Source organism: Agelaius tricolor, unplaced genomic scaffold, assembly GCF_023055355.1.
Source record: "Agelaius tricolor isolate 1412-34295 unplaced genomic scaffold, bAgeTri1.0.p SCAF_28, whole genome shotgun sequence".
In the NCBI taxonomy this organism is placed as follows: domain Eukaryota; kingdom Metazoa; phylum Chordata; class Aves; order Passeriformes; family Icteridae; genus Agelaius; species Agelaius tricolor.
The window spans coordinates 9,146,102-9,171,871 of record NW_027269288.1 but is presented as its reverse complement, the minus strand read 5'-3'; the positions used below and the strand labels follow the sequence as shown (position 1 = coordinate 9,171,871).

At 48.5% G+C, this 25,770-nt stretch overlaps 2 protein-coding genes across 2 annotated transcripts; both read left to right on the top strand.

Annotated features, from left to right (window-relative positions):
* Positions 1-6,074: 6,074 nt before the first annotated feature.
* On the top strand, positions 6,075-10,534 carry UBE2J2 (ubiquitin conjugating enzyme E2 J2). Its single transcript, XM_071448913.1, has 7 exons — positions 6,075-6,256; positions 7,195-7,325; positions 7,651-7,691; positions 7,991-8,093; positions 8,496-8,634; positions 8,925-9,005; positions 9,938-10,534. Exons 2-7 carry the CDS (start codon positions 7,195-7,197, stop codon positions 10,223-10,225), a joined length of 783 nt encoding a protein of 260 aa, XP_071305014.1. The 5' UTR covers positions 6,075-6,256; the 3' UTR covers positions 10,226-10,534.
* Positions 10,535-12,188: 1,654 nt separating this feature from the next.
* C1QTNF12 (C1q and TNF related 12) lies at positions 12,189-23,553 on the top strand. The gene is made up of 8 exons (XM_071449069.1): positions 12,189-16,187; positions 17,160-17,279; positions 17,975-18,086; positions 18,502-18,683; positions 19,571-19,679; positions 20,087-20,177; positions 21,467-21,545; positions 22,818-23,553. Exons 1-8 carry the CDS (start codon positions 16,035-16,037, stop codon positions 22,914-22,916), a joined length of 945 nt encoding a protein of 314 aa, XP_071305170.1. The 5' UTR covers positions 12,189-16,034; the 3' UTR covers positions 22,917-23,553.
* The last annotated feature ends 2,217 nt before the right edge of the window (positions 23,554-25,770 follow it).

Sequence of the window (25,770 nt, the reverse complement as noted above, 5' to 3'; positions counted from 1 at the left end):
ACGGGTTAACGTGGAGCTTACACCGGAGTTAAGCTGGGTTTAAGGGCTGCTGCTCTGTTCACCTGGATTTGTTTTTTTCCCCCTCATGATCAGAGTCATCATTTTTAGGGAAATAACCATGGGCTCCAGAATGTTCTTCCTGCTCTGGATTTCCCATCTTTGTTCTTCCTGCTCTGGATTTCCCATCTTTGTCCTCCCCACTCTGGATTTTCCCATCTTTGCTCTTCCTGCTCTGGATTTCCCATCTTTGTTCTTCCTGCTCTGGATTTCCCATTTATGGGGGATCTTCCTGCCTTCTTTCCCTGTTTTCCAGAGCCTGGCAGGATCCCAGGGAATTGGAGCCCTCGAGCCTTGAGGAATTGCATTCCTTGGTGGAATCAATGTGGGTTTCCTCCTGCTTCTTAAAGAATATCCCAATTCCAATCCCATCCCAATCCCATCCCAACCCCAATCCCAATCCATCCCAATCCCAATCCATCCCAATTCCAATCCAATCCCATCCCAATCCCAACCCCAATCCCATTCTAATTCCAATCCATCCCAATCCCCATCCCAATTCCAATCCAATCCCATCCCAATTCCCATTCCAATTCCATCCCAATCCCAATTCCCATTCCAATCCCATCCCCATCCAGGATTCAGGTGCTGAGATGGAACCAGAACCAAACCAACCCCGTTCAAATCAGGTTTTGGGTTAAAGAGTGGCAGAAATGAGGGAGAAATGGATTTGGGGCACCAAGGACAACTTCCATGGTTATTTTTGATCCTTTCCCACATGGAAACCGGCTCTGCAGGAAGTTTTTAAATGTGAAAATGGGAATATTTGGGATCCAGATGAAGTTTAGAACCTCATTTATTTTTGATCCTTTCCCACATGGAAACCAGCTCTGCAGGAAGTTTTTTAATGTGCAAATGGGAATATTTGGGGTCCAGATAAATTTAGACCCTGCCTTTCCAAACTGGATTTTCTCTCCCACTGGAAGGTGTGGAATATCAGTGTTTGCAAAAAAAAAAAAAAAACAATAGAAATTTCTTGTGAAATTTGATTCAGAAAGAAAGGAGAATGGACAAAGGGGAAAGGAAAGAAACTCTCCTGATTTTGATTGATTTCAATGCTACTTACACATAATTTATGCTGGATTTTGTTCCAGATAATAATTACCCAGTGCAGGGCCAAGGACAGAGTTTGCACAGTTCATACATAAAAACTTCCAAGAAAAACGGTAAAATTCCTACATTTTCTTTACCTCTGCAGCCTTTATCAATGAAATTGGATGTGATTCCATGAAAATCAGCAAATTAAAAACAAAAATTAAAATTAAAATGAAAAGGAACCTTCTGGCCACGTCCACAATTGTTGCTCCTCAGGACACAGAGAACATTTTCTCCTTCCCTCCCTAATCAACATTTCCTTACTCAGAATTTTTAATTACAGCCCTGCAATGCCCCAGGACTTTCTCAGGGCTCTTATCTCCACAATCTCTGCATTTTGAAACAAAAAAAAAAATCACATTTTTAAGCAGTGAAGGAATTTCCCCCACCCCGTTTCTCCCAGTTCAGGATCCCCAAAAATGCCCCAACAAAACCAGGAGATTTTCTCAGTGATGCTGATCCAGATTTTTTTCCTTATTTTCCAAGGAATAAAATTCCTGGAGGGAATTTGGCAGGGATTTTTTCCAAGGTGCTGCCATTGTGAGGCAGCAGGACAGCAATGTTGTGCTCTGGTGGCTGCTCCTTGTGCAATAATTGCATTGTCAGGGATTGATTGTTGCATTTTCCATTGCACAACCCGGGGTGAGGAGAGACACGAACGTGACAGAACAAGGTTCCCAAAGCTGGGAGGTTTTAAATGAGATTTTAGCTAATTAACTCTTCACCTGGCTCTGCTAAAACTCGTCATTCAATTTGATTTTTTTTTAATTAAAAATTAAAATTATTTTTTAAAATTTTAAATTACAATTTTTAATTTAAATTTCTGAAATAATGTTTTTGGGGGTTTTTTTAATTTAAACAAGGTTCCAGGTATGTTTTGTGAAATTTCCTTTTAATATAAAAGAGGGGTAGTACAGACTAATAACAGCTGGTTTAATAGGATTGGAATCTCTTAAATAATTGTAAAATTTAAGAGGAATAAACCACATGTCTCATCTTTTCTTTCCACTCTAGATTGCCAGGGGAAATGTGGGTGTGCAGAGCTCCAGGAGAGAAGGAAAACATCCAGAAAATGCAGGAATTCAGCAAAAAAAATCAATGCAGAGATTGCCAGAGGAAATGTTGGTGTGCAGAGTTCCAGGAGAGCAGGAGAACACCCAGAACACGCAGAGCTCAGCTCAAACAACAATTCAGAGATTCTCAAAGGAAATGTTGGTGTGCAGAGCTCCAGGAGAGCAGGAGAACATCCAGAACATGCAGAGCCCAGCTCAAACAGCAATTCAGAGATTCTCAAAGGAAATGTGGGAGTGCAGAGCTCCAGGAGAGGAGCAGAACACCCAGAACACGCAGAGCTCAGCACAAGCAGCAGCGCAGGGGCTGCCAGAGGAAATCTGGGGGTGCAGAACTCCCGGAGAACACCCAGAGCACCCAGGGCTCGGCATCCCTGCCCGGGCAGAGCACCCAGAGCACCCAGAACACCCAGAGCACCCCGGGCTCGGCATCCCTGTCCAGGCAGAGCACCCAGAGCACCCAGGGCTCAGCATCCCCGCCAGGGCAGAGCACCCAGAGCACCCAGAGCACCCAGAGCTCGGCATCCCTGCTAGGGCAGAGCACCCAGAACACCCAGAGCACCCAGGGCTCGGCATCCCCACCAGGGCAGGAGCAGAGGGAGGTGGGTGGGGAGCAGCCCTGGAGCTGTGCAGGGCTGGCCCTGCCTCCGGAGCCAGCAGGAATTCTGCTGCCAGAGGGGGGGACAGCAGGGAGGGGACAGAGGAGCACTGGGAGCACTGGGAGCACTGGGGAGCGCTGGGAGCACTGGGAGCATTTGGGAGCGCTGGAGCACTGGGAGCTGCCCGCAGGAGCTGCGCTGGACTGGCTGATCCAGTGGCCAGCTCTGCACACCAGCATTTCCTCTGGCAGTCCCTCAATTGCTATTTTTACTCTGGAAATCCCTGAATTGCTTTTTGTGCTGAATTCCTGCATTTTCTGGATGTTCTCCTCCTCTCCTGGAGCTCTGCGCACCTAAATTTCCTCTGGAAATCCCTCAATTCCTTTTTTCCTCTGGAAATCCCTCAATTCCTTTTTCCTCTGGGATTCCCTCAATTCCTCTTTTTTCTCTGGCAATCCCTGAATTGCCTTTTTTTCCCCTCTGGAACCCCTGAATTGACATTTTTCCCTCTGAATTGTTTATTGTGTGCAGCTTTGAGCCCTGGCTGGGGATTTCTCTGCAATCCCTCCCGGGGATCTGAACCTGCACACTGGGGATGTCCCAATGCTGCCAAACCTGCTCCAGGCTGCTTCAATACCCCTTAACCCCTGCTGGGCTCGTTTCTAATCCCAATTTTCCAAAGTAAAACTCCCTGGCACATGAGCAATGAGCACATGACTAATCTGTTAATCAGCAGCCATGGAAATATTCCTTAATTACCCCTCCTTAATGAGCAAGCTCCACGTCAGCCCTGCCCTGGGTGCAGAGGGTTAAAATCCAGCCCGGAAATTCAAATTAAAATGAAAATTAAAGTCCTGCTGGGATGAGCAAGCATTCATTTGTACTCACTCAGCTGTGTGAGGAGGGAACCTGCAGCTGCTCCTGGCATCCCTCTGGAATAATCCCGGGGTTTTTGGGGATTTTCTTCCTCTTCTGGGTCCTCTCCTCACGGATCTGTCACCCCCTGGAACCCCAAATCTGCGATCCTGGCTGGGGATGGGTTTTGCTCTGATTTCCAGTCAGACCCAGCAGGGTCTGGGGGAATTCTGAGGGTTGGGGAACACCAGAACCTCCCTGCTGGGAGGGCACGGGAGCCGCAGCCATCCTGGAGCTGCAAACAGCATCGCTCCCTCCTGACAAAGGCCAAAAATCCAAAAAAAAACTGGGAAAAAGGTGGAAATCACTCCCAGCTCCTGCAGCAGCCCCAAAATCGATTCCCAATCCAGGAATTCCAGCTGGAGCTGCAGCAGATGAGGAATCCCAAAAAATTCCTGGAAAAGAGGTGGAAATCCCTGTCAGCTCCTGGAACAGCCCCAAAATCGATTCTCAATCCAGGAATTCCAGCTGGAACTGGAGCAGGTGGCAGCTCCCAGATAGCAAAAATCCCAAAAAACTCCAGGAAAAAGAGCTGGAAATCCCTGCTGGCCCCTGGAGCAGCCCCAGAATCGATTCCCAAGGCTTGGCAGCAATGCCCAGGGCAGGAATTCCAGCTGGAACAGATGAGGAATCCAAAAAGTTCCTGAAAAAGAGAGGGAAATCCCTCCCAGCTCTTGGAGCAGCCCCAAAATGGATTCCCGGGGCAGGAATTTCAGCTGGAACTGGAGCAGGTGGCAGCTCCCAAAAATCCCAAAGAATTCCAGGAACGGGAGCTGGAAACCCCTGCTGGCCCCGGCGCAGGTGAGGAATCCCGAAGTATTCCCGGCCAAGAGGTGGGAATTGGAGAGGAGCAGGCGGCGGCAGGAGGAAGAGGAGCCGGGCAGGGAGGAGGGGATGGAGCAGGCGAGCGCTCATTAACAAATCCCAATTAAAACTCGCGATTGCCCAAGGCCCCGGCAGCTCCCTGCCCTGCCCTGCCCTGGGTTTGTTTTGGGGTCCGTCCAGCTGCCATTCCCCGCTTGCCCACCTTGGAGGGTTCCCCGCAGCGCTGGAGCGGGGAATGGCAAAGGGAGCTTTAAAAAAATGTATTTAAAAAATGTTTTAAAAAATTGAAAAATATTAAAAAAAACAGGGAAAAAAAGCTTTTAAAAAAGGGAGGGAGGGAAGGAGAGGGAGATGGGAAAAGGAGAACACCAGAGACATTTGAAAAGCTTTTAAAAACTTTATTTATGTTTATTAACATTATTTTCATACATCAAACACCAGGTTTTCTTGTATCCTTTAAAATTTGCTATTAAAACTTGGTTTTAATTTATTTTTAATGCCCAAAACAAACCCTTAAACCCTTAAAATTCCCATTTATTTCCTATAAACATAAACAGCATAAATAAAAAATTAACTTTTTTACATAAAACCCCCACTTTCTACATAAAAAATCCCTTTAATTCCTATAAACAAAAAATACATAAATAAAAAAATAACTTTTCTACACCCCTGGTGCTTTACCTGCCAGGCAGGCCTGATGACACGGGGTTAATCATTAATTAAAATGTTCATTAAATTGTTAATTGCTGTTTGTGCAGAGTTCTGGTGATGTCACCTGCCCTGGCATGGCTTTGTCACCTCCCCTTATTGCTCCACCCTTGTTAAAAATGAGATTTTTTTGGGATATTTCTTGTTAAAAAGAGGTTTTTATGGAATATTCCTCATTTAAAAGGATTTTTATGGGATTTTCCTCATTAAAAAGGAGTTTTTAGGGGATATTCCACGTTAAAATGGAGGATTTTTGGGCTAAGTCTCCTTTAAAAAGAGATTTTTTAAAAGAATATATATATATATATATACATATACTTTTTAATATAGTTTTACATATATATAATATTTATATTTATCTCATATATATATGTAAAATACATACTTTTACACACACACACATATATATATATGCAAAAATAAATTAAAAATTATTTTATGCTAAGGCCGTGCTTTTGGCAAATTGCGCAGGATATCGCCCCTTTTATCCTTCATTCAACATTTTTATATAAAATCTTTTAAAGTCTGAGCCCTATTTCTCTCAGTTGGCGTGTGCCGACTGCGATATTTTCTCTCTTTTTGTCACGACAGGGAGCGGGGCCGTGCCCTGACCGCGATATTTTCTCTCTTTTTGTCACGACAGGGAGCGGGGCCGTGCCCTGACCGCGATATTTTCCCGCTTTCGGTCACGCCAGGGATCGCGGCTGGGCCCGGCCCGCGCTCCCCCTCACGGTTCCCCTCAGGTTCCCCTCAGGTTCCCGCCCTGCGCGCGCGGCCCCGGAAGCGGAAGCCGCGCGAGCCCCGGAAGCGCCGCCGGCTCCTTCCCGGCAGCGCCGCCATCTTGGCTGCAGCCGTGAGGGAGCCGCGGCCGCCGCTGCCCGCCCCGCCCGCTCCGCCGCCATCGCGGCCCGGCCGCCGCTCCCCGCCTGCCTCCCTCCCTCGGCCGCGGGCAGGAGGGGCCGCCCGGGGCCTGGCGGCCGCGGAGAGGTGAGCGGGACGGGGAGGGACGGGCGGGCTGCCTTCCTGTCTCACTCTCTGCGTTCTCCTTCTCCCTCCGTTTTCCCCTCTCCTTCCCTCCCTTTTTCACCTTTCTCTTCTATTTCAGTCTCTCCTTTCCTCGGCTGCCTTCCTGTCTCACCTCTCACCCCCTCTCTGCCGTTCTCCTCTCTCCCACCTTTCCCCATCTCTCTTCTCCCCTCTTATTCCCTCCCTCTCTTTTCTACCTTTCCCCTTTCTTTTTCAGTCCCTCTGCTGCCTTCTTGTCTCACCCCTCTCTGCCGTTCTCCTCCTCTCCCTCCTTTCCCCATCTCCCTCTGTTTCTCCTTCCTCTCTCCTTTTTCCCTCTTCTGTTTCTCCCTCTCCTTCCCTCCCTCCTTTTCCACCTTTCCCCTCTCAGTCCTTCCTTTCCTCTTTCCCTTCTTCCCTCCCTCTCTGATTCCTCTTTCCCCTCTCTCCCTTTCATTCCCTTCCTTCCTTTTCCCTCCTTCTCCTTTTCCTTTCAGTCCCTCTCTCTTTACCTCTTCCTTTTCCCCCCTTCTCTTTTTTCCTTATTTTTCTCCTTTTCTCCCTTTCACTCCCTCCCTTCCTCTTTTCCTTTTTCCCTCCCTCCCTCTCCTGTTTTCTCTTTTCCTCCTCTCCCTTTTATTCCCCATTTTTCTCCCCTTTGTCCCTCCTTTTTACCCTCTTTTCCCCCTCTTTTCTTCCCTTTTTCTTCCCCCTTTTTCCATGGTTCTCGCTCCTTAAAAATTCAAATAATAGAATATAAATCCAAATCATTGAATTTACATCTCAAATACAACCATAAAGTGGATTTTATAAAGACCTGGAGAAAGGTTCTATGAAGCTCTGTGCTTACTGAGGTTGCATTAATGAATTTTAATGAATGGATTTCATTGTAATTAACGAATTAACTGTTTTTTATTTAGATGAGCAGCAGCAGCAATAAGAGGGCCCCCACCACAGCCACGCAGAGGCTGAAGCAGGATTACCTGAGGATCAAAAAGGATCCAGTGCCTTACATCTGTGCTGAGCCTCTGCCCTCCAACATCCTGGAATGGTGGGGATGGGGTTGGAAAGGAGAGATGGGGAATGGGAATGGGAATTGGGGAATGGGAGTGGGGATTGAGAATGGGGGAATGGGAATTGGAGGGGGAGAGTTGGAAATGGGGAATTAGGGATGGAAAACTGGGGTGGGAGCTGGGGTGGGAGTTGGGGTGCATTGTCCCTCACCCCCGAGCAGCAGCAGCAGGTTTCCCACGCTCTCAGCTCTTTCTCCCTCTCTCTGGGGTCTGGGCAGGTGCAGAGGGAGGCTGTACCTGAGGCTGCTCCTGATTTTTGGGGTATTTGTGGTTTTTCCCAGTGTTCCATTCCCTCTTTTCCAGGCACTACGTGGTGCGAGGGCCTGAGCTGACCCCATATGAAGGTAAATCCCTGCCTGGGCGTTTGCAGGAAATTCAGGAATTCCAGGGGGTGGGGAAAGGCAAAATAACCCCACTAAAAACGGCTCCAAAAACTGGGAAAGAGGTGAAGAAATAGGGAATGCTGCTGTCAGTCATTCTTATCAAGAGTAGGATTTATTTAATATAATTTTATATGTATTTATTAAATACAAATTATTTCACCCATTTGGGTGCTTTAGAAGAAGGAATAAAGCAGGGGAATTGAGGATGGGAGATTTTTATTAAATATGACTCATTTAACCCATTTTTTGCTGGTTTCCAGGTGGATATTACCACGGAAAATTAATATTCCCTCGAGAATTCCCTTTCAAACCCCCCAGTATTTATATGATCACCCCCAATGGCAGGTTCAAGTGCAACACAAGGTAAGGGCTCCTTCCCAATATTGCAGCCGTTCCCATCCCAAATCCAGGGCTCTTTCCCAGCATCCCAGCCGTTCCCATCCCAAACCCAGGACCCCGTTCCCATCCCAAACCCAGGACCCCATTCCCATCCCAGCCGTTCCCATCCCAAACCCAGGCCCTGTTCCCATCCCAGCCGTTCCCATCCCAAACCCAGGACCCCGTTCCCATCCCAGCCGTTCCCATCCCAAATCCAGGCCCTGTTCCCATCCCAGCCATTCCCATCCCAAACCCAGGACCCGTTCCCATCCCAAACCCAGGCCCTGTTCCCATCCCAGCCATTCCCATCCCAAGCCCAGGCCCCGTTCCCGGCCCAGCCGTTCCCAGCCCCATTCCTGGTTCCCGGCTCTGTTTGTCCCTGGCCAGGCTCTGTCTGTCCATCACGGATTTCCACCCGGACACCTGGAACCCGGCCTGGTCCGTGTCCACCATCCTGACGGGGCTGCTCAGCTTCATGGTGGAGAAGGGGCCCACCCTGGGCAGCATCGAGACCTCCGAGTTCACCGTGAGTCCCTTGGGCACAGTGCCACAGAATTTGGGATTGCTCAAGGGTAGAGCCTGGCTGGGATTTGGTTCCTTTTTCCAGCCTTTTTCCTTGACCCTGATCAAAAACTAACATAATTTGTGCTTATAAACCTCAATTTTAGTCAATAATCTTCACAAATGTGATGTTTTAAATGTTAAAACCCACTTGGTGTGAGGTTTGCACTGTTCTGGTGGGAAATGAGGGGTGGAATTGAAATAAATGGATTGGGTTTTCAAGGAGTTGCTGATAAATTTGGTTTTTCTCCCCAGAAAAGGCAGCTGGCTGCACAGAGCTTAGCATTTAATTTAAAAGACAAAGTCTTCTGTGAGCTCTTCCCTGAAGTGGTGGAGGTGAGGAAATCTTCATTCATTATTCATTTTTCAGCTCCAGACCTCCCTTGCTGCCCCTCCCCAGATTCACTTTCCCATGCAGGAAATCCAACAAAAGCCCCCAAATCCCCACAAATTCCACTTTCCCACTGAGTTTCCTCTCCCCTTTTGCAGGAGATGAAGCAAAAGCAAAAACCACAAGACGAGCTGAGCTCCAGACCTCCCCCTCTGCCCCTCCTCAGTTTCCCCTTTCCCATGCAGGAGATCAACCAAAGCCACCAAAACCCCCACAAATTCCAGTTTCCCACTGGATTTCCTCTCCCTTTTTCCAGGAAATCAAGCAAGAGCACCCAAATCACCGCAGTTTGCTCTCCCCTTTTGCAGGAACTGAAACAAAAGCAGAGAGCACAGGGCAAGCTGAGCTCCCTCCCTGCCCCTCCCCAAATCCCACTCTCCCATTTGATTTTCTTTTTCCCTGTGCAGAAAATCAAACAAAAGTGCCCAAATCGCCCCAGTTTCCTCCTCCCCTTTCCCAAGCACTCAGACCCACCAAGATCCCCCCAGATTCCCCTTTCCCACTGGATTTGCTGTCCCCCTGCAGGAGATGAGGCAGAAGCAGAGGGCCCAGGAGGAGCTGAGCTCCAGGGCCCCTCTCTGCCCCTCCTCAGTTTCCCCTTTCCCAAGCACTCAGACCCACCAAGATCCCCCCAAATTCCCTTTCCCACTGGATTTGCTGTCCCCCTGCAGGAGATGAGGCAGAAGCAGAGGGCCCAGGAGGAGCTGAGCTCCAGGGCCCCTCTCTGCCCCTCCTCAGATTCCCTTTCCCACTGGATTTGCTGTCCCCCTGCAGGAGATGAAGCAGAAGCAGAGGGCCCAGGAGGAGCTGAGCTCCCGGCCCCTCTCTGCCCCTCCTCAGTTTCCCCTTTCCCACTGGATTTGCTGTCCCCCTGCAGGAGATGAAGCAGAAGCAGAGGGCCCAGGAGGAGCTGAGCTCCCGGCCGCCGCCGCTGCCGCTGCCCGACGTGGTTCCGGACGGGGACGCGCACCTGGGGCACCACGGGCAGGCCCCGCCGCTGGGGCCGCGCGCGGCGCTGGCGCCCGGGCCCGCCGGGGGCCTGCAGCAGCCGCCCAGGAACCACGGACTCTTGGGGGGGGCCCTGGCCAACCTGTTCGTCATCGTGGGCTTCGCCGCCTTCGCCTACACAGTCAAGTACGTGCTGAGGAGCATAGCCCAGGAGTGAGGCCTGCAGGGACCGGGCTCCCGGGGCCTGGGGGACTGTGGGGTTGGGCCCTGCCCCGGCCCCGGCGGGCTCGGGAACCTTTGGGTGTGTGGGGCTCTGCTCCAGCTGTGCTTTCAACACTGAAGATCTTCAGCCAGTTTTGATTCTGTTGAGTTTTCACTTCAGGATGAATGGGACTCTTGGAATGGGACTCTTGGGGTGGAAAATGTGGGGTTTTGCCCTTCTGGGTTGCGGTGGGGCTGGGTGAGACACATTGATTTGTAGAGCTCTCCTCCATCTGTGGTTTGAACATTGAAGATCTTCAACAAATTTGACTCTGTTGAGTTTTCAATTCAGGGTGAGTGGGACTCTCTGGAATGGGACTCTTGGGGTGGAAAATGTGGGGTTTTTGCCCTTCCTGGGTTGTGGTGGGGTTTGGGGTTCAGAAGCCAAAGCATTGTTGGGGAGCCACTTGGATTGGTAGAGCTCTCCTCCATCTCTGGTTTGAACATTGAGGATCTTCAGCCACTTTGGACTCCATTGAGTTTTTCATTCAGGATCAGTGGGGCTCATTGGAATGGGACTCCTTGGGTGGAAAATTTGGGGTTTTTTGGCCTTCCTTGGTTCTGTGGGGTTTTGGGTTCTGCTCATCGTGGGCTGCACAGTCAAGAGCTGAGGAGCAGGGCCAGGAGTGAGGGCCCTGCAGGGACCAAACTCCACTGGGGGGAACTTTGGGGTTTTTGCCCTTCCTGGGTTGTGGTGGGGTTTGGGTCTTGCTGCTGGTGAGAAATCAAATTTATTGGTTTTATTGTCCAGGAATTGTTTTAGTGTCCCAAAAATGGGGTTTGTGTCCCAAAAATGGGGTTTGTGTCCCAAAAATGGGGGTTTGTGTCCCAAAGATGGGGTTTGTGTCCCAAAATTCAGCATTTGGGGCTCTGGGGATGGAGGGAGCAGCACCTGGGGAGGGAAGAATTCCAATTTTGGGGTGGGAATAACAAAGGAGCTCCTGCAGAGCAGCTGGGTCAGAGGAAAACCCCAAATGTGGCTCCACTTGATTCGGGATTTGTTTTCATTCTTAAAAACCCCAAAATTCCTTTGGGATTCATCTGCTGAGGTAAGACCTTAAATTTTATTAAATTCTTTAAAACCCCAGCCCCAATTTTTTGGTTTTTCCCCTAAAAATTTCTTGTACTTAAACCCAAAAATGCCAATTCTTTGGAATTGGGAATGGAATTTTTATTCCCACTTTTTGGGGTTGATTTGTGTTTTCCTGGGAATTCAGCTTTCCCCCCCCAAAAAAAAGAAAAAATTAAATTTCAACCTCTCCCTCAGGATAAAATCTTGAGATAAATCCTTGAAATTCCAGCTGCAGTTCCATGGATTTGAAAGTTTGGGAATTTTCCCACAGAATCTTTATTTTTAATAAAAATTCCTGGATTTTGGGGGGATTTTCCCCTTTTTCCTGGATTTTCCAAGCTCAGAGGAGTGGGAATGGCTGCGTTGTAAAGTGATTTATTCATAATAAAAATCCATAAAAAATCGACTTTGTGGGGCTTTTTTGGGGAATAAAATTCTATGGGGAAAAAAGGGGTTTGGGATATTTCAGTTCATAAATAAAATAATGAAAAATATTCATTTTTCCTGATTGTTTTCCTTTTTTCAGTTGGATTTTCCAGCTTCCCTTGGATGTCTTGGTGTCTCTCCTTCATCATTCATAATTTCTGTAATTCCTTGAAATTTTGGGATATTTTTGGAGCATTCCTGCTGATAATTATTGATTTTAATTAATATTAAATTATAAATAATAAATTATAATATTATAAACTAGATACATAATTTTATATAGTTTTATATAATTGCAATTATTATCTATATTATTTATTTATAAACTATTTATAAATTATGAATACTTAATGATTTAATTAATAATTACAGGTAATTTAATTATTTATTAATCAGGGATTAATTAATCCTGCCATTTTCATGGGGAAAAAAATTGGATTTTTAAAGCCAGAAAATCCCATTTCCAGCAGAAAAATCAAAAAAGGGAATTAATTCCATAAAAACTCCAGGAATTCCCAAATTCCTGGAATTTCTTTTGGGAATGAGGACGGCTCATTCGGATTAATTGGAATTCTTAATTAGCGCCGGGAGCTTTGCCCTGCCGGGTTATTTCCCTTTTGGAGTGGCAGAAATTTGGGAATTCTTTCCATTTTTCCGGGAATTTGGGGTTTTGGGGATCGGCCACGAGGTGGCGCCGCCGTGTCGGGAATCGGGGCTGGAGCGGATTCGGGGAATCCTGGAAAATCCCGACCTGGGAACGATCCCAAATCCCGGAAATCCTAAAATCCCTCCCTGGGGGCGCCTCTGGGAATGTGGGAATTCCCAAAATTGAGAAGAAGATTTCGAAATTGAGAAGAAGATTTTTGGGATGGTCCTGAAATTGGGAAGGGGATTTCTGGGATGATCCAAAAATCAGGAAAAGTATTTTTGTGATAATCCCAAAAATTTGGGGATATTCTGGGGGGATTTTGGGATTTTTCCCAAAAAATCAAGAAAAGGATTTTTGGGATGATCCCAAAATTGGGAAAAGGATTTTTGGGATTTCCCGGCCTGGGGCTCTGGGAATTCGCTCGGCCCCGGGCAGGTCCCGCCCAGAGCGGGGCAGGCGCCGGGGAGGTTCAAAATTATCAACAAATCCCAAAAATGAGCAACAAATCCCGCCTGGAATGTGCTGGGCTGAGCTGCTTTAACTCCTGCCGTGCTGGGGACGTTCCAGCGGGACTTTGCCCTCCCCAAATCCCAGGGGTTTCTGGTTTTCCCATTCTCAAACTCCAGGTTTTTTCCATTTTTCCTATTCCCAAATTCCCATTTTTCCCCTATTTTCCTGTTCTCAAATTCCAGGGGTTTTTTTCCTTTTTTTCCCTTCCCAAATTCCAGATTTTTCCATTTTTCCCCTTCCCAAATTCCAGGGTTCCATTTCTTCCCATTCCCAAAATCCATTTTATTCATTTTTTTTCCCTTCCCAAATTCCATTTTTTTTCCATTTTTTCATGTCCCCAAATTCCACATTTTTCTGGAGGTGTTGCCAAGAAAACAGGAAAAAAATTTTTGATTTTTCTGGATTTTGGGTTGGGAGTGTCCCGTGCCTCAGTTTCCCCAAGATCCAGAGTTTTCCTCCCAATCCATCAATTTTTTTCTCCTTGTCCACAAAACTGGGAAATGAAACAGGGATTCTGCTCTGTCCAGGCTGGGGTTTATCCCAAGGCAGGGATTTCCAGCCCTGCCAGGTGCTCCAAATTCCCAAAAAACTCTGATTTCCCTGGGATAAATTTCCCCAAAAAAGCTGATTTTCCTGTGAGAAATTCCCAAAACCCTCCTGATTTCCCTGGGATAAAATCCCCCCCAAAAAAGTTGATTTTCCTCGGATACATCCCAAAAAACCACTGATTTTTCTGGGATAAATTCCCCAAAAAAAGCTGATTTTCCTGGGATAAAATCCCCCAAGAAACTGATTTCCCCGGGATAAATCCCAAAAGAAAAGCTGATTTCGCTGGGATAAATTCCATTAAAAACCTGATTTTTATGGCATAAAATCCAAACAAAAAAGCTGAATTTCCTGGGATAAATTAAAAAAAAAAAAAAGAAGCTGATTTTTGATTTTTCTGGGATAAAATCCCCAAAAGGATCGGATTTTGCAGGGATGCGCAGGGAGGAAGCGGGCGCCGGTCCCAACCTGGGGCAGTTCCATTATCGGGGAATTTCATGGGATCGTGGAGCGGCGCCTGCGGCTCCTCCTTTTTCCCTTTTTTTTTTTTCCCTGTTTTTTTTCCTCCTCCTTTTCTGGGAGTTGATGGAAACTGGAAACTCCTCCGGGAAGCCGCGAGGAGCCGGAGCCGCGGCAGGAGCTGGGATTTGGGGTTTGGGGTTTGGGATTTGGGGTTTGGGATCTGGGATTTGGGGTTTGGGGTCTGGGGAACCCGCGCGCTCCTGCCCCGTGACAGCGCCGGGGGTTGCGGGGATTTTTTAGGGGAAAACTGAAAAAAGGAAAAACTTTGGGAAGCTCCACCTGCTCCTGCCGGGCTCGGGAGGTTTCGCTTCCCCCCGCGGAGCTCCTGGAGCGTGAGGAATTCGGGGTTTTGGGTTTTGGGGTTTTCTTCGGGGGGTGTGAGGCGTTTGGGGTTTGGGGTTGTCTTTTGGGATATGTTTTTTGAGGTTTATTTTTTGGGATGTAAGGAATTTGAGGTTTAGGATTTGTTTTTTGGGGTGTGAGGAATTTGGTTTTGGGCATGTGAAGGATTTGTTTTGAGGGATTTGTTTTTTAGGGTGTGAGGGATTTTTTGGGGGGGATGTGAGGGGCTTCTCTTTTGGGATTTGAGGGATTTGGTTTTTGGGGTGTGACTGATTTGTTGTATGGGATCTGTTTTTTGGGGTGTGAGAGGTTTGTTTTTTGGGGTTTGTTTTTTGGGGTGTGAGGGGTTTGTTTATTGGGGTGTGACAGTTGTTTTTTGGGATTTGTTTCTTGGGGTGTGAAGAATTGTTTTGGGATGTGAAGGATCTGGTTTTTGGGCTGTGAGGGATTTTTGGGGGTCTGAGGGATCTGCATTTTGGGATCTGCATTTTGGGATCTGTTTTGGGGTGCGGGGCTGGGTTTTGTCCCTCCAAGGCCGGGATGCCGGCGCTTCCCTGGGTTCCGATTCCCCGCAGCGCCGAGCGCAGTTCCAGGATTTGTGCCGGGAATGGCCGGGGTGGTCCCGGGCTCTGAGCCCAGCCTGGCTAAACCCCGCCTGAGCCGGGCCCAGCCCTGCCCTGCGGCTTCCAGCACCTTTAAAACCAGCTTTAAACCCAACCTGGGAGGGTTTAGAGCCTTTAAAACCAGTTTCAAGCCCTATTTGGGGGGGCAGAGTAAAACCAGCTTTAAATCCGGCTTGGGGTCAGAAGGGGCTGAGTAAAACCAGTTTCAAGCCCCGTTCGGGGGTGCTGAGTGCCTTTAAAACCGGTTTTAGGCCGGATTTAGGGCAGAGCAGCCCCTCGCCTCTGGGATTTCTGGGAAGCTCCCACGGACTCAGCTTCATCTCCTGAGGATCCAGAATTCCAAACAAATTCCAAACAAATTAATCTCCGGCTTTTCCACCCCGAGGAGCTGCTTGGAACCTTCTGGAATTTGGATGTTTTTGGACACAAATCTGGGTTTTTTTGGTCCTGAAGGATTTTGCACCTGGCTGCTTGGAACCTCCTGGAATTTGGATGGTTTTGGACACAAATCTGCTTGGATCCTTCTGAAATTCTGATTTTTCTTATACAAATCTGCTTGGATCCTTCTCACCTGCTTAATTCTGGATTTATTTTAGAGAGAAATCTGGGTTTTTTTGCTCCTGAAGGATTCTCCTCCAGCTCCTTGATTCTGACCTGGTTCATTTGGATTTATTTTGGACACAAATCTGGTTTTTTATTGCTGACTGCTTGGATCCTTTTCACCTTCTTCATTCTGGATTTATTTTAGAGACAAATCTGATTTTTTTTAATTGCTCCTGAAGGACTTTCCTCCAGCTTCTTGATCCTGACCTGATTAATTTGGGGTTTTTGGGTTTTTATTGGTATTGAAGCATTTTACACCTGGCTTTTTGGCCCTGACCTGGTTAATTTGGATTTTTATTGGTACTGGAGCATTTTACCCCCGGCTCCTTGATCCTGACCTAATAAATTCAGATTTTTTTGGACACAAATCTGATTTTTTTTGGTCCTGGATCATTTCCCCCCCGGCTCCTTGACCCTGACCTGGCCAATTCCAATTTTTTGGGACACAAATTGGCTTTTCCTCGCTGCCACCATGCCGGGCTGGTGGCTGCTGCTGGCGCTGCTGTGCCACCAGCTGTGTCCCCGCGTGGTGACAGCGGCCAGGAGGGACAGGGACAGGAGGGGCAGGAAGGAGCACCCGGAGCCCCTGAACACCTCCCTGGCCAACAGCGAGGAGCAGCCCAAGGTGGGTTTGGGTCATTCCTGGAGTTATTCTGGAGTTATTGGGATTTTCCTGCCTTTTCTGAGCTGATTTCGGGCTCATTTCATCAATTCTCTTTGGGTTTTTATTTAATTTTCATTGTTCTCCATGTTGGGAACAGCAGAGAACTCTCAAGGTGGGTTTGGGATCATTCCCAGAGTTATTCCTGGAGTTATTGGGATTTTCCTGCCTCTTTTCCCAACCTCATTGCACCAATTTCCTTCAATTTTTATGTTTAATTTTGATGGTTCCTCATGTCGGGAACAGCAGAGAACGCCCGAGGTGGGTTCTGGGATTGTTCCCAGAATGATCCATTTTTCCATCCCCTGAACATCTGGGTGGGTTTTCCATGGAATTGCAGGGGATTGTCAGGGAATGGGAGTCCCAGCAGTGGGAAAAGATCTCTGAGGGACTCAGAAAAAGAGATCGGAGGGACTCAGAAAAAGAGATCTGAGGGACTTCCAGAGCTCCGGGCTCCTCCTGATCCCTCAGTGTCCTCCAAAAGAAGCAGGATCAGCCCAGACTGGATTTTTTTGCATCTTAGGAGAATCTGGGTGGGTTTTCCCTGGAATTTCAGAGGATTGTCAGGGAATGGGAGTCCCAGCAGTTACAAAAAGATCTCTGAGGGACTCTCAGAGCTCTTGGCTCCTCCTGATCCTTCAGTGTCCTCCAAAAAGCCGCCTGGGCTGGACTTTTAGCACCTTACAAGCATCTGAGAAGGTTTTCCATGGAATTTGAAGATCTCTGAGGGACTTTTGGAGCTCTTGGCTCCTCCTGATCCCTCAAGGCCACCCTCAGTGTCCTCCAAAAGCAGCACCAGCAGCCCAGGCTGGATTTTCGGGACCCCTGAGGCCAATCCCTCCATGATCCTTGTCCTGGTTGTCCCCAGCTCCTGGGCTGGATTTTTGGGACCCCTGAGGCCAATCCCTCCATGATCCTTGTCCTGGTTGTCCCCAGCTCCTGGAGGCTGCAGACGCACGGATCACAGACCCCCGCAGGACCTGGATCTCCTTCGTGCACCGCCCGGACGACGGCAGCAACTCCAAGAGGAGATGCAAAGGCAAAGACAAAAAATTGGTAGGATTTGCACCCCACGTGTCCCAGTTTCCTTCCTGCTGCTCATCCTCATGGTTCCAGCTTTTCCCAGCCCAAAGAGTGCTGAATTTCCATTTTTTGGGGGGTTTAATTTCTCCCTTTTTGAGAAATTTGAGCCTTCTTGCTTTGGCAGTGGAGATGTGGGAATTTTGAACCTGCCTCTCTCAAACTGAGCCTTTCTCATCTCTCAAATTGAGCCTTTTCTATCTAGGTTATTTTCCCACTCATTAAAAATAAAATCAGGGTTTTTCTTTTCCTTCCAAGAGATAAAGTCCAAGTATCCCAAAGGATCAATTAATCAAGGTGTGGACAAGTGGTTTATTTCAAATTAATGAGCTGAGTGACAGCTCATTAATCATGTGGCACTTTTCATCTGCTGCTTGGACAATCTTGGATTATTTTAATTATTTTAATTATTTGAGGCATTTTTTGCGTCCTCTGAATGTCTGGGCAGCTTTTCCATGGAATTTTAGAGGATTATCAGGGAATGGGAGTCCCAGCAGCTGGAAAAAGATCTCTGAGGGACTCTCAGAGCTCTTGGCCCTTCCTGATCCCTCAGTGTCCTCCAAAAATTACCAGGAATTTTCTGGGAACAAACCCCCTCACGTTGCTGATGTTCCTGTAGGATTTTCTGCAATTCCCAGGTTTTAATCCCAAATTTTCCTTTGTTCCCTCAGCGAGGCCTGGTGGGGCCTCCGGGGCCTCCTGGGCCTCAGGGACCTCCAGGAGCTCCCGGGGCTGAAGTCACCAGGGAAGTTCTTCTGCAGGAGTTCAAGGAGATCTTAAAAGGTAAAAGATTTAAAAAGTCAAAGATTTCCAAAGGATATTCAAGGTAAAGGGTGTTAAAGGCTGGAGGAGTTTTGTTTTGGTGAAGAGCCGTGAACCAAAATGGCAACCAAAAATGTTCCCCCAGTGCTGCTGGGCTTTAATTGAAGATCCAAGTGCAGAATTCCAGGCACACATTAATGGTTTCATAGGCCAGGCCCTTAAATGAAGATTTTATTTAATTTTATTTTGTTTTATTCCCCTTTTCCCCTCAGAAGCCATGGAGCACAGGGCCTCCCTGGCCATCTCAGCCCAGCCCAGCCAGCTGCTGTCCCTGGAGGAGGTTCCATCACAGGAACAGGAATGGGCAGGCCACTAAATAAAGATTTAATTTAATTTAATTTAATTTAATTTTGTTTTATTCCCCTTTTCCCCTCAGAAGCCATGGAGCACAGGGCCTCCCTGGCCATCTCAGCCCAGCCCAGCCAGCTGCCCCCGCTGCTGCTGTCCCTGGAGGAGGCTCCCTCACAGCGGCGCCTGGAGGAGGCCTTCCACTGCAAGCTCAAGGGCCAGGTGCTGGTGGACAAGAAGACCTTGGTGGAACTCCACAATTTCCAGTTGGTGAGGAACCCCAGCCTCATCCTGCTGGAGATCAGCTCCAGGGCTCTGTGGGGCTTCTGCTGGGCCCAGAAACTCCTCTGGGGCTGAAAGGAAGAGACAAATCCATGAGAAGGTGTCCAAAGGAGGCCAGAGGTGGATCCACCTGGGATCCCCTTTTTAAATTCATTATTCCAGAGGTTCTATCCCTGATGGATCCACCTGGGATCCCTTTTTAAATCTGATATCCCAGAGGTTCTATCCCTGATGGATCCACCTTGGATCCCCTTTTAAAATCTGATATCCCAGAGGTTCTATCCCTGATGGATCCACCTTGGATCCCCTTTTGAAATCTGATATCCCAGAGGTTCTATCCCTGATGGATCCACCTTGGATCCTCTTTTAAAATCCACCATTCCATTATTTCCCAAACTTTTGGCAGCTTGGCTTGGCAGCCAGGCAGGATCAGCCCTGAGGCATGGGCAGGGCTGGAGGGAGAGCTGCTGCCTCATTAATTAGCAGGGAAAATGGGACTAATTAAGCCATCCCAGCAGTGGGCTGCTGCTTCCTGTGCCTCAGGCATGAGGTGCCCAACTCATTCCTGATTTTTCCTGGCTCGGAGCTGCTGTGGGAGGCTCTGGGTGCCAAACTGGCACCGCAGCCAGGGACAAGAGGAGTCGGGTTTGGGCTTGTGCCCTCTGGGGAAGGGGAATGCAGAGCCAGAGCAGCCCAGGGATTTGGGAGCAGCCCAGGGGTGGGTTTGGGCTCAGCCCAGGGGTGGGTTTGGGCTCAGCCCAGGGTGGGTTTGGGCTCAGCCCCGGGATTTGGGCTCAGCCCAGGGGTGGGTTTGGGCTCAGCCCAGGGGTGGGTTTGGGCTCAGCCCGGGGCTCAGCTCTGTTCTCTCTCCACAGCCCGTGGCCAAGGGCGCGTTCCTGCGGGGCTCGGGGCTGAACCTGGCCACCGGGCGCTTCACCGCCCCCGTGGGCGGCATCTACCAGTTCTCAGCCAACATCCACATCGGTGAGTGCTGCCCCAGGGAGCCCCGACCCCTCGAGAACCCCCGGAGAACCCCCGGAGAATTCCCAGATATTCCAGAGGTTCTGCCACTGATGGTCGGTGACGGATCCTCTTTTTAAATCTGAGATTCCAGGGTTCTGTCCCTGATAGATCCACCCTGGATCCCCTTTTTAAATCCATTATCCCAGATGTTCTATCCCTGGTGGATCCCATTTTAAATCTGCTATTCCAGAGGTTCTGCCCTGATGACCAGTGATGGATCCACCTTGGATCCTTTGCCTTTGGCTCCATCAGATATGGAGGAACCTTCTGGCACCTCCTGCAGCCATCCCAGGGCTGCTGATGCCCCTCTGTCCCTCAAACCCCAGAATCTGTGGGATTTCTGACATTTTCCCTGCTGTTTTTCCCAGACCACAGCGAGCTGAAGAGCAAAGGGCAGCTGCGGGCGCGGGACAGCGTGCGGGTGCTGATCTGCATTGAGTCCCTGTGCCACAGACACACGTGAGGCGCCCCAGGGGCACTGAGGGGATTCTTTCCCTCTAATTTTCCACATTTCTGAACATCTCGGCCAACTTTGGCAATTCTTTCCCTCAGGGGGATTTGGGGACCTTTTCCAGGGAAGAAGGGGCTGGAAAAGGAGCTTTTCCAGCAGAGGGCAAAGCTGTGGCTCTGTCCTTGGCCCCAGACCCCAAATTCCTTCCCAGGCTGATTTTAATGCCCTGCCCTGAGCTCCTCCAGAAATCCACAGGTCCAGAAATCAGGATGACTTTGGGACAGATCCCAGAGCAATCAGGATGGATTTGGGACATTTTCCAGAGCAGTGGGAGTGATCGGGATGGATTTGGGACAGATCCCAGAGCAATCAGGATGGATTTGGGACAGGGATCCCAGAATGATCAGGATGGATTTGGGACAGATCCCTCAGGATGGATTTGGGACAGGGATTTGGGGCAGGTCCCAGATCCCTCAGGATGGATCTGGGATGGTTCCCTCAGGATGGGTTTGGGGCAGGTCCCAGATCCCTCAGGATGGGTTTGGGGCAGGGATTTGGGATGGTTCCCTCAGGATGGGTATGGGGCAGGGATTTGGGTCAGATCCCTCAGGATGGGTTTGGGGCAGGGATTTGGGGCAGGTCCCAGGCCAGGCACGCGTGGCTGGGACGGACGGAGCCGGCAGCAGCGCTGGGAGCCTGCCTGGACACATTCCCTGTGGAATTTCCTGGGAATGCCAGCACTGACTCACCCATCCATCCATCCATCCATCCATGGGGCTGGAAAAGCCCTGGGGGGTTGGGATGAGCCCCGAAGCTCGGGGGGAGCAGGGGAGGGCTGGGGCAGGACCCGACACAGCCGCGCCTGAGCCGCTGCCAAGGGCTCCAACCTCTCCTTTCTCCTGGGAAAAACTCGCTGGGACTTGCAGAGATTCATCACAGGGAAAAGATAATTAAAAACAAAAGAAAAGGAGGAAAGGGGTTGGTTTAATTGGGAAAATAAGGAAAAGCCAGGCTTAAGACTGAGTTTAACTGGGTTTGTGCTGAGTGGCAGGTGCCAAGGGGCTCCCTCTTGTTATTTTTGCTGGAAAAAACACAATGGAATGTGCAGGGATTCATCACTGGGAAAAAATAATTAAGAAAAAAAAAAAGAGGAAAGGGGTTGGTTAAATTGGGAAAATAAGGAAAAACAACAATGGACAGGAACCAGCCAGGCTTAAAACTGAGTTTAACTGGACTGAGCAGGTGCCAAGGGGCTCCAGCTTTTCATATTCTTAATCTGTTTATTCCTTACTTTTAGGTCTTTGGAAGTCATTGCTGGCCTGGAAAGCAACAGCAAAATCTTCACTGTTTATGTCCATGGCTTGCTGCAGCTGCAGGTGAGGCCCTGAAAATTGGGAATTTCTGCCCCAAATCTCTGGGGAGGACATGGAATTACTTCCTGGACCCTCCCCTGGAATTCCAGGAAATAAATAGCAAATAAATAATTAAATAATAAATAAATCAATAACTAATGATAATGTTAAAATTAATTATTATTCATAAAGAACAATAAAATAAATAATTAACTAAGTAGCAAATAAATAATAATTAAATAATAAACCCTCTTTGTTCCTACATTTAAAGGAGGGAAATTCCTCACCTGGGGCAGCACCAGGAGGAAAACTTGACTGGGGTTTCACATTCTGAATTGAAGGCATGGGAAAAAGAAAAATCCAATATTTATAATAAATTTTAATTCATTTTTATTTCCCAACCCTCCCCTGGCATTGCACTCCCAGTGGAATTCCATTCCCAATGAACTGAAATTCCATTCCCAATGGGATTTCATGGGGATTCCATTCCCGATGGGATTTCTTTGGGAATTTCTATTCCCAGTGGGATTTCCCACCTCCCAGGAGGGGCTCTGAACCCACTTCACCCAAAAAGGCGCCAGGGCAGGGAAGATTTTTTGGAAAAAAACCCAGAAAAACCCACACCAAATTCCTTCCAAAGCCACAAAAATTCTTCCACTCCATCGGCTGAGCCCCAGACTTGGGTTGAATTCCTGCTGGGAATTTCAGATTTCTGAGCCCTGGGACAGCGCTGGGCTGAGGAGAAGCTTCCAGAAGGGAATGGTGGAGCTGGGATCGGGGAGTTTGGGTAGGAGTGCAGTTTGGGTAGGAGGGTGAGGTGTCCCAGGCTGGGAAACTCAGAGTTTGGGGCTTTAGAATAAGAAATAAATGGGGCAAGATGGGGGTTTTGGGGTGGTGGCTGCTCCTTCTCCTCCTCCTCCTCCTCCTCCTCCTGGGTTTGGGTGCTTTTGTGCCATTGGATAAAAGCTCCACATTGCAGGCCATGGGTAGTTGGTTATTGAGTAAAAAGTAGAAATAATTTAGGTGTCATTTCTTATTTAGACACTTTAGGCCTCAGAGCCCTTGCAGAGAGAGACAGGGCTCCGTTTTTAGTTAAAGTGCTGCATAATTCGGTTTATAGGACAATGATACAAATAAAAACTAACAAATGTCTGATTCCAAACAAGAAATTCCACCTCACACATTTAATCCCAGCCCTGGCTAAAAAGGAAGCTGAAACTCCACGGATTCCTGCTGGAGGAAGGGATTTCCCGTGTTTTCCCTGCAGAAATTCCCGTTTTCCCTATTTCCCTGCAGGCTGGCCAGTACGCCTCCATCTTCGTGGACAACGGCGCCAGCGCTGCCCTCACCGTCCAGCCCGGCTCCGATTTCATGGGAATGCTGCTGGGGGCCTAGCGCGAGGATGGCTCCCAAAATTCCCAAAATTCCCAAATTCCTGCCTTTGGACTGAAAAACCCCCCCACTTTAACCCTGAAACCGCTCCCTGTTCCTGCAGAGTTCTCATTCATCCCCAGCTCGTCCAGCTTTGCTTCCAGAAGTTGCTGCTGATTTTTGAGGTCCTCACCAGCTCGTTCTTCATCAGAATTCTGCTTTTTAGCCTCTTTTTACCCCAAAACCCCCTTGGAATATTTAATTTGTGCTTCACCAGGCGCTCACGGAGCCGCACGCTGCATTGGGAGCTCTTGTGTTGTAATTTGGTTGTTTCACTGTAGCACTTGTAACCAGCACGGGGTTGGGGTTTTCTTTGGGATTGATTTGGGTTTTGTTTTGGGGTTGGAAATGAAGGATTGAGATGGGAAATATCAGAAATAAATCAGTGACTCTCTTCTGTGTGGTGGGGAGGAAGGGGACAAGGATTTTCCAGCAAAGTTGCATTTTCCAGGGGCCTGGGAATGGTTTGGATCCTCTCCCAGGTTCAGATTTGGGTGTATTTGACAAGGAAAATGTTGAATTTTCCTACAATCCAAGGAATCCCAGGCTTGAACTCTTTTATATCCTTTATATCAAAATAAAATTATATATTATAATTATATATATATTTATAATATATATAATTATGTCTCTAATTATATTTTTTTCTAAATATAATTATATATATTTTATATTTTTAGAAAGTATATAATATATATAATTATATTTTTATATATGGTTTTCCCTAGTTTATATAGACAGTTTTCCCAGTTTATTTATTTACTCTCCCTCAAATCCTGGAATCCTGAACTCCTCCTCAAACCAGGAATCCCAAACTCTCCCCCAATCCCAGAATCCCAAATTCCCCCTCAGTCCCAGAATCCCAAACTCCCCCTCAGTCCCAGAATCCCAAACTCCCCCTCAGTCCCAAAATCCCAGACTTTTCCCCAATCCCAGAATCCCAAACTCCCCCCATTCCCACCCCCAGCCCCATTCCCGGGTCCATCCCATGGGTTTATCCCGCTCAGGACCCAAGGGAGGAGCGGGGATTTTGGGATTTTTTGGGAATCTCTGGAGTCCCCTCCGGTCCCCCCAGCCCCAAAGCCCCGGGCCGAGCCGGTCCCTGGCCCACCCCGTTTATCTCATCCTGGCATCGCAGGTTTTTGTTCCATTCCCGTTTTTTTCTGGCTCCGGGAGCTCTGGGAGCCAGGAATTTAAATCGGCGTTTGCGGAGGAATGCGGATTTGGGTGCCAAACCCCGATATCATCAGTCTGGCACCTCCAGGGCAGGTGATTCCCGGGGAAAATGGGAATTCTGGGCTGGGGTTTGCTCAGCCTGCAGCCCTGGGGGCCTCTCCTGCTCTCCCAGCACAGGGAAAAGGGAATTCCCAGGATTTTCCAGCTGTTCCTCCTCCCTGCCCATGCCCAGTGGCTCTGGAGTCATTGAACCTGGAAAAATCCGGGAGAAATCTTTAATTCTCTTCCCTGCTCCTTGTCCTGAGTGCTGACCTGCGGGACTGGGATGTGGGGTGAGGAATTTTGGGGAATTTTGGGGATTTGGGAAGGGCAGATTCCAAAGGGGAATCCAGGAAAATCAGGGAGTGCTGATCCCGTGAAAGCAGAAGGAAGGGCCAGGAAAACATGGAAAACATGGCGTTGTTATGGTTTTTTCCTATGGAATGCTCCCTCAGGGATATTTCCCAGGGAATCAGGGATTGGAGCTGTGCGGGAAGTGCAGGAATTCTCCCAAAATTCCCACTTTTTTCAGGAGCTGTTTTCTTTTCCTCCCAGGTTTTGATTTCTTTTGTCGCTTTGATCTGCAGACCAAGAGCGGGAGGGGATGGGAGGCGGTCACGGGATATTGGATTCCCAAAAAAAAAACCATGGAAAGGGCAAAAAAAATGGGAAAGGAAAAGTGAAAAATGAAAATCTGAGAGGGGACGGAGTGGGGGGGGGCTGTGGGCAATCCCTGGGATATTTTGGGAATTTTTCACTTTGTCCCCAAAAACTGGGACACGATTCCAGAGCTGGAATTCCACTTTTATCCCTGGGCTTGGCTGGGACTGGGAGAGATCCATGGAAAATTCTGGTCCTGGAACTTCCAGAGATTCTGGGTCCGAATTCGGGTGGATTTGGGGGAATTTGGAGTTTTCTGTGTGGATTTCAGGGGTTTGGAGTTTTCTGGGTCCAAATCCACACAGATTTTGTCAAATTTGGAGTTTCCTGTGTGGATTGGGGGGAGTTTGGAGTTTTCTGGTTCCAAACCCAGGTGGATTTTGGGAGAATTTGGAGTTTAGGGGAGTTTGGAGTTTTCCGTGTCCAAATCCAGGTGGAATTTGGATTTTCTGTGTGGATTTTGGGCAGTTTGGAGTTTTCTGTGTGGATTTTGGGGCAGTTCTGAGTTTTCAGTGTGGATTTTGAGGCAGTTCTGAGTTCTCTGTGTGGATTTGGGGCAGTTCTGAGTTCTCTGTGTGGATTTTGGGGCAGTTTGGAGTTCTCTGTGTCCCAATCCAGGTGAATTTTGGGACTCTGGGTTCAATCCCTTTCCCTCCCCCCTGCAGGAGCCGCTCCCCGGGACAGCCCCAAACCTCGGGAACCACAGATCTGAGCAACTTTTGGGAATCTCCTCCTTTTTTCCATCATTTCCACCAAAACCCGCCAGCCTGGGCACGGAGCCAGGAATGAAATAATCCCAATTTTCTTTGGGAAAGGCTCGAATTCCCTGCAGGCGCCACATCCCTGCCCGGGGGTGGGATCCTGCTCGCCTGGCTGCGCTGGAGCCGGGATTTCCCTCTTTTCCCCCCTTTTTATTTCCCTCCTTTTCCCCCTCTTTTTTTCC